Source organism: Pezoporus wallicus, unplaced genomic scaffold (assembly GCF_028554395.1).
Source record: "Pezoporus wallicus isolate ANWC-B61680 ecotype Strahan unplaced genomic scaffold, APGP_CSIRO_Pwel_v1 contig_6714, whole genome shotgun sequence".
NCBI classification, from domain to species: Eukaryota; Metazoa; Chordata; class Aves; order Psittaciformes; family Psittacidae; genus Pezoporus; species Pezoporus wallicus.
This window is the reverse complement of record NW_026637486.1, coordinates 336723-350892: the sequence shown is the minus strand read 5'-3', so window position 1 is coordinate 350892 and position 14170 is coordinate 336723. Positions and strand designations below refer to the sequence as shown.

Here is a 14170-nt window from a genome sequence, read left to right as displayed (position 1 = left end):
CAGCTGACAAAAATAATAGGGATACACCTGGCTTTTCTTATGCAATGCCATGGGAGGGGAATTCCTTCCTGCTTTTTTGCAAAGATCTGCATATGCCTAAAGTTATGACATGTTTGTACCCTTCATGCCAGTTGCTGACCAGGTTTCTGTGACTCCCATTGCTATACTGCAGTTCTCCAGCTGACATCGCTCTTGGGGGATAATCCCTGTGCCATACATTTGGGTCACAGCAGAAAGAAGTCGCATATGGGGTAGTCACAGGAATCTATCTGTATAGGGGTTTTTTATCTGTATGAGGGGGTTTTTACAGGATCTATCTGTATGCTTGCATAAAGTTGAGTAAGGCCTCTTTAATTTGCTTAGGTTTTTGCTTTTGACTTGGGAAGGCTTCTCTGTTGCTGTGGAACTTTGCTGTAGTTTAGGAACATGAACCTATTATGAAAGAGCCACACTGGGCTTAGACTAAAAGAGCATTTTGTCCCTAAAACATCATTGTGCTTTTCTCTGGGAATCAGCTTATGGCTACTGCTGCAGAGAGAAAAATGGTCAGGAAAATATCTGCACTCACAGTCCTTCCTCCAGTAACTCTGTTCAAGGACTTCCTGAGCCGGATCTAGTCTCTTATGTATTCAGATGATGGGATCTTATAGGTCTCATACAGTGAAACACTTCATACAATTGGTTTTCCACTAATTTCATTGTGGGTTGTTTTCACGTTTTCATGTAGGGATAGAATTAAAGTTTTTGGGATGCTATAAGAAGTGCAGCCCACCCATCACATTCTTAAATGTAATACCAAGAATCAATGTGTACCACAGACCCTGGTGCATATGTGAGATAATGCCTTGGTTTCTAACATGCAGTCTCAAGGATTATCTCTGAGTAGCCTGTTCCTGCAAGCCCTCACAGTTAAAGTTCAAAAGAACTGGGGAAAAATAGGGAATGTTTATTGATGTTTTAGTCATAACATGGTACTTGTATTGCCTGGAATGTTGCCCTTGATTTCACATCAGCTTAGACTGTATGCCCTTCAAGAAGAAATGAGTAGATACTGCTGTTTTGAAGCACAGTTTCCCAGGTGCCTTGGTCTGTGTCTCTTTAATAGCGTCATGGGCTTGAGAAGTAGATGGGAAACCAGGATATAAACTGTATTTAGAGAAGTACCTAAATCCGTATTTCCTGAAATGCAATAGTTTACTACCTGAGATGCTGCAAACCAGCCTGAAGATGTGAAAGGAAAAGTGTTTAGTTGCTTCATATGCCTATACAGAGAATTTGCTTTACATCCAAAACCAAAACTCACATCCACACTGCAGCTCCTGGGTAATAACCTCCCAGGGCTTTTCCAGCTTCAGGTAGCCGAAAGGAATAGCATCCTTTTCCCTTTTACGATCCTATCCAGATCACCCACGTGACCTGGAGGGATGCCTTCAAATTGGAAGCATTTCCCAAGCTGTTCCAGCTTGTGAATGGAGGCTGTCCAAAACTGCCAGGTGATAACTGAGAAACTTGAGGTAGCTTCTAATACTTTAACATTCATGAGCTTCAATGTGTTTGGATGCAGGCACGTTTGTGTGAGGTCTTCTGTCCGTGCCTGCTTTGGGGTTGTATGTGTGTGTGTGTGTATAGAGAAACTCTAAGTTTGATTTAGAGTATGAGAACCGCTTCCCTGCTTTGTTCTACATCATCAGTCCTAGGGAATGCAAGAAATCCCTGAGGACATAAAGATCTAGTCCTAATTCCTCGTAGTTTTAGGGCACTGTTGGTTTGTGCCTTTCTTAGGAGTTTCTTTTGTGGGAAAGAAAATGAGAAATCGTGTTCTTCTGGCAAGAAACTAACCCACAACCATGGAATTATTTCAGCATAATATCCAAATAGAATAACATTCTTCCCTTTAATCTTCTAGAGCTAGTCACAGACATCCTGATTATCCTGTGTGCCCCCCAGGATCCTTCTATCCTGATGTCAGGTATAAATTTGAGAGGGGCATAATCACCCTCGTGTAGGACCAGCTGAATCTTAAATAAGGGAAGTTTTGCTTGTGGAATGAAGAAAGATAATTTCTGTTTATAGGAAATCTGATGGTAGCTGGTCAAAATAAAGCCCTGTTGAGATGGAGCATGGAGCCGGAAGGTTAACAAGCATTGGGCAGTATCTTCTGCTTAACTAAGGCGTTATAGAACAGTGTTTTCTACTGTGGTTCGTTCCTGTACATCCCAATAATCTTTGCTAGGATAGTAGGAAAAAGAAAAGTAAAAATGCCCTGCCTGTTACGTACCTTGCTGGAGTGCTCTTTGAGGCTTTTATTGATGTTCCCTTTTCAAGGATACCAATTTATTTAACCATATTTTCACACAGGACACTGTATTGCATTCCCAGAGTAAAGATTTAAGGATAAAAATACAATTAAGTCTTACTGCTAACCAAATGCAGTCTTGTAACCACAGCAAGGTGTGGGCTTGCCATTCCTTTGTGTTCCTCTCTTTACAGGTATTTAAATCCCCCTACATCTGCTTGTCACTGACCCCTCCAACTGATCCCAGTTTGGGGCTGTGGGGTGGATCCCACCGGTTGCATCTCCTTCACTTGATTTTGCTGTGTCAGGTCCAAGCTGTGAGCTGTGTTTTGGATGCAGAGTGCTCTCAAGGTGTCATGGTTTAACACAAGGTTAGGTAGATCTTAAGTTGAGTGTTGTGACTTGATCAGCTTGTAGCTGATGAGTTCTTTGTTCCCTGTCTACAGTAATAGTTTTGTTATTGCTGCCTATGTGTGACCACCAGGCCCTGCGCAACTGAGAAGAACAGGGGTAACAGGAGAGTGTGATCTCTAGGGGCTTATGGAGAGGGAAAGAGGGGTGTTACAGGTGGTGTAACCTCAGTACCTAAAGAGACTGAGGAAGATACCTGGAGAGGGGTTTTTTTACAAGGGTGTGCAGTGACAGAACTAGGGGGAATGGTTTTAAACTGAAAGAGAGGAGATTTAGATCAGACATTAGGCAGAAGTTCTTCCCTCTGAGGGCACTGAGGAGCTGGCACAGGTGCCCAGAGAAGCTGTGGCTGCCCCATCCCTGGCAATGTTCAAGGCCAGGTTGGACACAGGGGCTTGGAGCAGGCTGCTCTAATGGAAGGTGTCCCTGCCCGTGGCACGGGGCTGGAACTGGATGAGCTCAAAGGTCCCTTCCAACCCAAACCAGTCTGTGCAGGGATGCTGCAAAGGCTTCTAGGTGCTGAGAAAGCGTGCTGAGCAGGAGGGTGAGGAGTATGAGCTCGTGTAGCTGCTTGGAAGAATCATGTTCTCTACAGCTACCTGAAAGGAGGTTGTAGTGAGTTGGGGATCGGTCTCCTCTTCCAAGGAGCAAGTGACAGGACAAAAGCAAACGGCCTCAAGCTGCACCAGGGCAGGTTTAGATGGAGCTGAGGAACAATTCCTTCCCCAGAGGGTGCTCAGGCATCGGAGCAGGCTGCCCAGGGCAGGGCTGCAGTCACCGTCCCTGCAAGTGTTCACACACCGTGGAGACGAGGCCTCAGTGCCGTGGGTTAGTGGTGGCCTTGGCAGTGCTGGGGAACGGTTGGACTTGCTGAACTTCAAGGTCTTTTCCAACCCATCTGATTGTATGCTCCAGTCAGCTCTGCTGCGCTCCGAATTTACCGGATACCCAATGGAATCACAACTTTTCCCCCTGCCCGTCTTGAGCGCAAGGCAGGGTCCTGCGGATGAACCGCTCCGCGGCGGGGTGGCGGTGCCGCCCTGCCTCCGCTTCGCCTTCACCCCCTGTTCCTCCTCCCGGGAGGGGCGATGGGGCTCGGCCCCCGCTCCGATCCGATCCGTCCCCAGCGGCGCTGCCGGGCTGGGCGCGGCGGAGGCGGGCGGGGGGCGGTTCATCGCAGCGCACGTCCGCCCGCCCAACGGGAATTTCCCCCTGAAAAGGGCGCAGCCCTCGGAGGGATCGGCTCTGTCTGTGCGCCCGTCAGACCGACCGACCGTCCGATCGATCCATCATCCACCGACCGACCGAGCGACCCACCGAGCCGTGCGGGGCCGGGGCTGTCAGCATGGCGGGTGAGCGGCGGGACGGGACCCAGGGGGGCCGCGGTGCTGGGTTGGGGGGTGTGTGGGTGTGGGGGGGTATGGGTGTTAATGGGGGTACTGGTGGGAGCGGATCCGTTTTTCCCCGTGCCCCGCACCTCCCGGTGCCCCTGGGGCTGCGCCCATCGGGATGCGGAAAGCCGGGCCCCTCCGCCCTTCCTTTCGTTATCGCCACTGCGTTGGTAAAGAAACGATCGCTTCTCGAGAGGAAAGGCCGAGTGGCGGCTGGTTCTTATTTCTGTGCTGCGAGGGCTGGTTGGCTTCTGCTCTTCCACCATTGACTTAAGCCCGTAGGCAGTCAGAGGTAGGTGAGTAACAGTGCGAAAGAGGGTGACAGTGCTCTTACCCATCACCCCAGCATCTGCTTTTGATTTTAAATCCACCTCCGTGGAGCTTGCTGAGTAGGCTGATGGAAAAAGTTAATGAAGAAACATCCCGGGGTTGTTGCGACAAGATCTGATGAGGCTGTTGTGCTTCAGAATGGATCCTTTAAGTTTTAAAGCGGTGCTGTTAAAGTGTTTAGGTATTAAATAAGCGCATAGGGCTCTTATCTGTGCTAAGGGACTTGCAGTAGTCTAAAGACTGTGATGCTCAGGATCCCATTCACATAGGAACTTGCCTGTGAGAATGCAAATGAACCAGAAACGGAGATGACATAAATGCAAAGCAACGTAGATAAGGGATCATACACTGAGTGCTTGCCACCAAAAGCACAATTAAGTTTCTTTAGGCTAAATTAAACCGAATTTATCATCCTTTCAGGTGTCTCTAGTATTTTTCTTGGAGTTTAAAAACAGCCCCAAAACTTAAAGACTTGACAGCATTAATTAGAGTAGTATTTCTAGGGAATGATGCTTTCCAGCCTCAGAACTGAGTGGTGTGTGCTCTGTTACTGCTTAGCGAAGTATGAACTTTCACTCTGGCTAAATACATAGGTGTGTGAACTACAAATAGGGAGACAACACTGGGTTTGTATGGAGGCTTGTTTTGAACGTTACGCTGTATTTCGTAGTGGCAAAACTGAGTGATCACACTTCTTTTTTCTTCTTCATGGCTTAATGTATTTTCGGTGTAATTAGGAACCAGATAAGGAATTTTTCAGTAGGGGAAGTTCATAACTTCCTGGTACAAGGCAGCTTTTGTAGTTGGCTTTTTTTTCGCCTCTCTTTTGGTTGCTGTTCTGTAATGTCACCCTGGTAAAGAGGAAGTTCAGGAGGAGTTTGTCTCTGTTGGAACAACAGAAACTGCAGATTCTGGGCAGATCAGTGCTTTCTAAAACAAATATGTTTACGCTTCCGGTTACTTTAGATGGAGCTGGAATGTGCTGTAACAAATCGTGCCCTGTCCTCTCTTTTTAGCCTGGGGTGCTGCAGAGGGTTATGAGCACGTAGGTTGTCTGATCTTGCTGTTCAGACAGGGCTGTTGCTGTGGGGAGGAGGCAGAGTCACCGGTGACCCATACAGCAGCGACAGCAGAGCTGAAAGGCAGTGCTGCTCCCATCTGTGTGTTGGCTTGTAGGGTTTCGGGTGATACTTTCACATCTTCCACAAAGAGCCACAGCTCCTTTGCTTTCACACACACTGATATTGCTGGAGTCTGCTCACAGGAACGCCTGGATGTGTGAGAAGACTACACACTGTGTAGTTACTCCAGAGCCTGTTTCCTTTGAGCGAAGGAACCAAACCTAGCATCCCAACCCTTGATCCCGCTGGGGCTTTGCTTGGCACCTCCTCCCTCATGCACAGGCGGTGTTAAACATTAACCCAGCCTGGGTTTCTCAGCATGGAGAGTTCTGATGGAGTGTTCTTTGGAGGCTTTGGGATTGTCCTTTTGTTCCTTTTTGTATTGCTCAAAACAGATGAGAAGAAAACAGCCTTTGGCTCTTCAATGAGCATAGGCTGGTGAACTCTTGGAGCTGTTCCTGCTTTTACTCATCCTCCTTGTGTATGTAATTGCAACAATAGGTCTCCTATATACTCTTAAATTATCTAGTGTAGTTGTATTTTATGCAGTGTAGTGTTTAGCACTCAGGGCACAGAGGGAATAAACAGTTTTATAACAAACAGAACAAGAGGCAGGTTGTAATATGTAGCAGTGTGTCTGTTGCTAGCGTATGTGTAGGCAATTATCATTAATTACAAATGCAAATTGAGCTCTTAAGCACTTAGCTGAAGGATTAGCTGGATTTCTGCTTTTCTTCCATTTCGGATGTCGTGGGCAGGTGGGTGCTATGCGTGGCTGCGAAGTTCTCTCCTAGAGACAGCAGAAGAGAGTTTGTTCTTTGCCATCGCTCATCTTTGCTTGACAAACACAGCACGACCTGAAGAGGACAGGTCTTTGGCAACCGTGTGGGAGCCGAGAGAGCTCTGTGTGTGAGGAGATTGTGAAATAGTTAAGCCATGCCACTTCACAGGCGCGCTGCTGGTTTACAGAAATAAGGAACCCTGAGCAGCCCTCCACTTGGCTGCAGAGCGCTGATAGTACCTTCAGTTCACACAAACCCTTTTGTGTGTGTGTGTGTTTCCTCTCCACACAAAACACGATGACACCGATAGTCTCAATAGAGATGATAGAGTGATTCTTAAGTAGAGTGAGAGAGCCAAGGTAACCCCAAGTTTAATGTTTAATCTCTGGAGGCTACCACGTCACTGAGCTTTACTTTCCCACAAGCACACCTGCTGTTAAGCAGTGGGTTTGCTTTCAGTGCCATTTGTTTCAACCACAGCCCCATAAAGATCATTGAGCCCAGGGTTTTAACTTAATAGGTGAGAAAAAAAAGCCCTCTATAAGGCATTAGTAGAGCGTGAAGGGAAATTATTGTTTCAAGCAGAGAGAGTTAAAGACTCGAGGTGGTTGTGCTCTGTAGTAGTTTCGAACAGCGAGGCTGGTTTTGACAAAGAGGTGACGTATGTGGGTGTCCTGTGCGTCTGGTTAGCAGCTATGTAAGCGTGTGCATCTCCCGAGTAGGATGATTAGTAGGCACTTTGCTGCAATTTTGTCATTAGGACTTCCAAAGTAAATTTTTAATTTAGTGTATGGGTTTGTGTCTGTGTGTGTGACGTACGGCGTTACGTAGGGATGGGAAGGAGGGATTCTTCTCTCTCCTCGTCTGCCTGGTGGCAATGGGAGTTGATACACAGCAGTCACCCCTCACTGCTGGCAGAGCTCCTCTGTTTGGGCCACTGGGCTGTGCTGATAAATACAATAGCAGACATAAATCTAAGTGTTAAATAGCCGTACACTGGTGGGTGAGCTTGGTTTTGTGAGAAGCTCCGGTTTCTGCTTTCTTGTTGAAACCAGCTTTATGTCATTTCTAGGCTTAGTTTTTGTTATCAGTGCCTGTTCCCCTTTCCCCTGTTGTTGGACTTGCTTATTTTCCAGGAAGAGGAAATATGCAAAGCTTATCTGAAGGAGGGTTAGGTAGTGTCTGGGAAATGTCTAGGAAAGGGACCATCCTTGTAAGTAAACCTAGAGCAATGGCTAAGGTGTATTTAATGTGATGGGAGGTGATCAGTTTAGGTACTACAATTTGATGAATTGCTAGTGAGGGATATAGAGCCCTAAACCACAGTTCTCAAGTGTCTGCCACCAAACACAGCCTGGAGTTGGAAGTGCATTGTGCCTTTTTAAAAGGCATTCGGGTTTTGAAAAGGCATGTGGTGTTAAGGCAATTCCAGCATAAGAGCTGCTTTCACACGCTGCCTTCCCACAGCCGTAGGCAGGTATGTTACACTTGAAGTGTGCATTCAAGTTGGACCCAGGTGATGTCCTGGAGATGTAGTTCTTCCCATCCCTTCTCTACTAATTACTTTATCTTTTAGGGTATAGTGCTTCCCTGCTTTGGGTATGAACTGCTGCAGCACTGGAAGTGTTTTGCAATCAACAAATCCCAGGCTTTGTGTTGGCACGTATACCTAAACCATTGGAGGTGCAACAAAAAAGAAGCTTAACTCCATAAACCTCCATAATAAGTGGAGTTAAGATTGGAATCCACCTCTTTGCCAAAGCTCATATGCTATGGACTCATAGCCCATATAGACCTTGGGCAAAAGGACGTAGGGGATCTTTCACCCTTTTAGCACTTCCAATATATTTAATGAGTATTTTGCTTATTATGTTGAAGTCCAAGCACTTTTTCTCAGTGCTTTACCACAGGATGTTGCCTGTCATGTTTGTGATGCTCAACCTGGCTTGAGTAGGATGCTATTATATGAAGATGACAGAGAACTCAGTAGATATTTCCATAAGCTACGTTCTTCTGATCGTGCAGCACCACGATGATTCAACATCTACAATATTTACTTACCCTCTGTTGTTTGTTTTTCACATGCCATCCCACTGTTGTCACTGTTTGATTGACTATCCTGTTTGATGTTCTCAGCGAGATATATTTAATAGCTTGTTACTGTCTGGCAATAAAACATCATCTGGCAAAGTTAATGTCTTTCTAACCCCCCCTTGTTTAAGAGGTCAGTTGTTTCTTATTCTTGGTTATCACTTGTGTTTCCTGAAAACCTCTCTTTGACAACTGCCAAATAGCTTTTACTGAGGTTTTGCTGTCTAGGGAGGTAACTGGAACTAGAAGTTAGCCCTGTGGGAGATGAGCAGCTCAGGATGAAGAATTCGGTATCAGCAATGAGGTATTTCCTGAGCTCACAGTGATGGTTTTCAACCCACAGGTTTGGGTTGGGGTTTTTTTTTGCATAATTTGCATAGTTTCTGCTTCACTATAATAGGAACTAAATCAATGAATTCAACATCTTCACTTTCAGAGGAGATTTAAGAGAACACAGTACTTGGCTTTGAGACTCCCTGTGCTTTGAGAGGACAGCCAGTCCTAAAAGTGTGTTATAATTAAAAATACCAACTATTCCCTCAAAATACAGATTGCTTTTCTGCACACATATTCTCTAATAGCTAAAAGAAGCTAAGTTCTAGGCGAGATGGGAGAGTGGGCATCATTTGCTAATTACTTACAAGGCAGGGATACCTGGAGGCTTCGTTTAAATCTGTTCTCTCCCCTTGCTCCCCACCTTCAGTGTGTGCATGTACCTAAATAGAAGAGTAGATTGTCTGAGAACGTGGACCAAGGGGGAAGATGGTAATGTCAGTAATTCTTATCTCTTCTGCTGCCTTTTAAGCTCTAGTGTATACTAACATGGAAAGTGTTTTGATTTTCAGGTGGCCCTGAGCCCTACATTGAAATATTCGAGCAACCCAGGCAAAGGGGCATGCGTTTCAGATACAAATGTGAGGGGAGATCAGCAGGCAGCATTCCGGGAGAGCACAGTACTGAAAACAACAAGACCTTCCCTTCCATACAGGTAAATACTGCTTTTATCTATGAGCTACCATTGCCCATGCGAACACGGTGCTGTGGCTGTGTGTTGGCCTCGGTGCAGTCAATAGTTCCAATTTCACGTTCTCTTCCTATTTCCTTGGCATGCAGATGTAGTTGCAACAGGGTGGAAAAAGAGTCATTAAAAGCTTTTGTTTCAGATTTACATGAAGGGGAGAATGTGTAGAGGTAGCTTACAAAGTGCTGGTAGAGAGGGAACACTTGGTGAAGTAACTTGGTGAAGTTACTCACTGTCTGGGAACCCTTCATTATTAGCTTTTGCTGTCTGCGCGTTTGGGTTTCTTAGTTATGTGACTTGGGTATGAATTTTGGGAGAGCTTTGAAGGAGTTTACGTTCCAAATTTGAGAAGGCTTTGAAAAGCTGCTGGGCACAACATGAAAGGAGGCACTTTGTATAGGTTGAGCAAAGAAAGAAGTGACTTGGAGCCAGTGCTTCGGTGATCAGGCCCTGCAGAAGAAACTACCGTGAAGGATATGAAGTTAGAAGGGGGTAGAGAGTTTTAAAATGAGCTAAGAAGGAGAATTATGTGGTCAGAGCGTCTGCAGTGAAGATGAGTAGGGTGATTGCATTATGGAGAGGTTGGGAAATCCAGAATGAAGGGAGTAAGAGTAGCCCTAGCAGCTGTGATCAAAGCAGGGACCAAGGAACAGGCAGTAAAGGTGGAATAGAAGCACTCTGGCGGTAGCTTTTGTATGTGGGGCAAAGGAATGTGTCAGAGACCCTGGAGAAGTAGGGTAAGGGAGAAGAATTTCTGGTTACCTCTTTGAAGTTTAAGTTGTTGGTGTTTCCTTGATCTCTTTCAGTTTGGAGAAAGTCTTTCAGAGAGGAGATTAGAAGAGATAGCCCCAATATAAATGGGAAGTGAAGAGAACTTGCTGTCTGGGAAGTATGTGACAGTGCCCAGGAATAGAAGCTGTGTATCTGTTTGCAGTGCCTGCAAGTAGAATAAAAAGTAGTGCCAAAAGATGGAGTCTCTGGAGTCACAGCAAAAAAAAAAAGCCCAGATAGAGAGGATGTGAAATCTGAAGAATAGGAGGTGTTTTAGGCTGAGTCATGGAAGATATTTAAGAAGAGGGAGAGTTTGGGAAAGATCATATTGGCAGTTGTGTTGAGCTTCTGCTGCATAAAGTAACTGTGGAAGCTGATCCAGGCCTGAAGCCAGAATTATGAAGGGAAGGAAGCAAACAAGAAGGTCCTCCCCTTGACTACCACAGTGCCAGATTTGGTTATGGAATGCAGGAAATGGAGATCTTGCCAGACTCTCTTTTTTTCAGCACTCTACCACTTGAACTGCACAGTCTGCTGGCAAGAGTAGATGCTTTCAAAGACTCTCAGCCTAAGGCTGTGTCAGAGCACAAGTTGAATGGGCAAGATAAGCCCTTAATTCCTCTTAGCCTGGACTGGGCTGTACATGAAGGTCAGCCTGATCCCAAAGGGAAGATGGGACAGGGGTAGGTGGCCATGCAGTCCTGGCAGAGGTGACTGTTGATGACAAAGCTGATTGTTACCAATAGCAGGTGATTTCTAGGTGAATTCCTGCCTCCCTGAAGCCCGTAGGAGGCTTTAGTGCTGATAAGTTGGTAGGGGAGTCCCCTCTAGAGATGGAAACATCAATGAGGATGAGAACAGAGAGGCCAGGAAGAGATTAAATTTCGTGGTGTGGTTATGATGAACATCATCAGGGAGGAACTGGGGAATCAGAAGTGGTCAGATCAGGCTTCAGATTCAAGGGACTGGGTGTGAAATGAGAAAGAAATGATGTAATAGTTGAGGAAGGTGAAGGAGTGATGGAAGTTTGATTTTAAAGATGAAGAGTAATGATGGCTTGTGTGAAGGCCAAGAAAGGAGCCAAATTGGAGACTGAAGAAGCTAACATGATGGAAGCTAGAAGAGCACAGGTCAAGTGAAAGGTTTGAGACGTTGGCTGGAAAGGATGTATGATGTATCCTTGGAGGAGGGAAGAAAGGGCTCAACGAGGAGAGAAACAGTTACAGGGCAGGGGAAGTGGAGGAGGAGAGCTCACCTCTGCACAAACGTGTGCCAGAGCAAGTCTTGCATGTGTTTTCAGTTGTTAAGCTTCAAACACGTTAGGCCAAACTGCTTTTCTTTTCTTGTTTCTTCACTTACCCACACAACCCTTGGTGACTTCACTGGTAGCTGTCAGCGTGAGGGAAGACCTTTATGCACCTGAGAAACATGCATTGAATTAGGTTGATGACTGCTGTGAAACCTGTAGTAGGAGCTTGAGAATTCCATGCCCTCCTTCTTGAATAGAGGGTTGAATATCCAACTGAGAACTGATTAAAACCCCAACCTTCATAGGGTGTGATGTCATGCTATATCTGTTAAGATCCTCTTTCACTCTTTAGCGTTCCATGCACAAGTAATATCCATATCCCTGAGGCTTTAGGAGTGTTTTTGTAAGGTCTCTGGAGCTAGACCTGCCGTAGAATCATAGAATGGTTTGGATGGAAGGGCTCTTAAAGCTCATCCATCCAGTTCAACACCCTGCCACAGGCAGGGACACCTTCCACTAAACCAGGTTGCTTCATGCCTCATCCTTTAAAAAGCATTTGTATGTGGTTGCCTATGTTGAATTTTGTGTCTTTCGTTGCAAGGCTAGGTATGATAATGAAATATGTCCCTGTATGTCAGGACTTTACTAGTCCTGATGTCTATAATCTAGAAAATGTCTCAATTTTCTTGCAGATTCTGAACTACTTTGGAAAAGTCAAAATAAGAACTACATTGGTAACGAAGAATGAACCCTACAAGCCACATCCTCATGACCTGGTTGGGAAAGACTGCAGAGATGGCTACTATGAAGCAGAGTTTGGACCAGAGCGGCGAGTCCTGTCGTGAGTAGTGATGTTACTTGGGAGTTTGATTACCTGTGCTAATCTTATGTTTTAAACCTCTGACTAGTGAGTAGAAGAGCTATTGGAATGCTGTTTCTGCTGAAGTTTATTACTCATCTTGGAGAGAGGGCAGCCCCTCTTTGAAGTATTTAATTCCTTTTCAGTTCTTCTCTCCTCTTTGGTCCTATTCTTTTCCTCTCACCCTTTCCTTTGTCCATTCTGCCAATGCCTGTCTCCTTTCCCTTTCTCCCACTTACTTGCTTTTGTATTCTTCTTCAGTAACACTTACTACTCTTGAGCCTGATTCTTTCCTACATGTGAAAATGATGAGTAATAGAATAGGTAATGGCAGCATTAGAATTAGTACTTCACGGTGATTAGGGAAGTTCGCGTCTTCCCTGGGAATTACACTTGGACTCTGGAAACTGATGGAGAAAGTTTGTGCTGCCTGATTATCATGTCATTTAGAAGATAATGGTTGTGACACATCTGGGAACGTGTTAGTGCTCTCACTGTTGTTGCTGGTTGGGTTTGGGGTTTTGTTGGAGTAAAAATACAGATTGTGCTCAGGCTGGGCTCTGGAGGGCAAGCAGGGAAGAGAAGGAAGTAAGTAGGATTCAGGCTGTGTATGAGATGTGTTTCTCAGGGCTATTCAGAGGGGTATTAAGAACATCTAAAATCCAGTTGTATTTGAATGGCATTTCCCATCAGTATTCCAAGTCTCTTGTAATATAGTGAAAGCAGAGGAAACTGCAACAAATATCGAGTGATTTTTGCCGGAGAGGGGAACTGAGACTTGACAACCTGTTTGTGGTTCCCAGTTTGTGATGCAGTAAACCTGGAAGTAGGCTATTGCTCTGGGGGAAAGGTAACTGAGCTGGAAAGAAAACGAGGTAAATATTTCAGTGTGTAAGTAGCTCTTACGCCCTGCTCTCATGCTGATGTGATTCTGTTGATGTTAGTGAAATTACTCCGCATTTATGTGGGTTTAGTCAGTAGAACACTTATTAAAGGACTGAAGACACACTCTGTTTGAAGATGATGATTGCCTGATGGTGAAATAAATAGTTGTAGCAATGGAGATGCTTCTTCAACGTACAGCCCGGGCTCAAGTGATCATGGATGTGCTGTCGTGTGTTCAGGTGACGTGTAGCACGTTGACTGTACTATCTCTTGCTGTTACAGATGCTAACAGTTTTATTACTTTATTGTTTTTAGCTCGGTTCACAGTGTTATCCTGCTTGGCAAATGGTAGAAAAGGATTAGTAAATCTAATTCCTGTTACTTTTCCCTTACTGTTACACCTCTCTAGAAAGGCAGGGCTGTCCCTTTAGACACTTAAACCTTCCACCTTGATTGTTGCAACCTCATCCTCATTGGCTTCCCCGCAAATAGAGCTTCCCTTCACCTTGTCTAAAAGGCAGTTGTGAGTATCTCAAGCTGTTAATGGACCTTGTGCCTTCCTCTGACCATCCATTCACCAGCTTCTCCTTTCTCTTCTCTCAAATCAAGCTTCCTCACTCAAGGTCAAAGGTTGTCTGTGTCCTGGCCCATCCTATTTCCTGCTCTCAGCTCTGGGCCTTCTAATCTGAAGCAGACAAGCCTGATTGCTCAACGCCTTTTCTGGTTACGTTACGTTCACCGGATACAGGAAGACACTGATTGTTTTTCCTCTTGACGTTCTGTTGCACAAGGCTGAATGTAGAAGGATGAGGCAAGCCTGTAGAGAGGCTGCAATGCCAAAAAGCGCAGGGATGCTCTGCAAAGACTTACCTGCAAATACTGATTTCATTTCGTGGTACATCAGATCATGTTCTTTGACATAATGCTGTGGCTCATCATTTAAGACCCTTGTGATTGTTTGCT

The 14170-nt window shown here is 45.4% G+C and overlaps 1 protein-coding gene across 4 annotated transcripts in view; it reads left to right on the top strand.

The window, feature by feature from the left end:
* The window catches only part of REL (REL proto-oncogene, NF-kB subunit), a 46319-nt gene that overhangs the window by 9549 nt on the left and 22600 nt on the right, over nt 1-14170 (top strand). For 2 of the 4 annotated variants that reach the window (XM_057405763.1, XM_057405764.1), the window contains 2 exons: nt 9268-9410; nt 12156-12304. In XM_057405763.1, coding sequence (XP_057261746.1) covers nt 9318-9410; nt 12156-12304 — 242 coding nt within the window. In that variant the 5' untranslated portion in view covers nt 9268-9317. Of the gene's footprint in view, nt 1-4043; nt 4060-9020; nt 9411-12155; nt 12305-14170 lie in introns of those variants that run through there. The other 2 variants (XM_057405762.1, XM_057405765.1) reach the window with 2 other exon arrangements.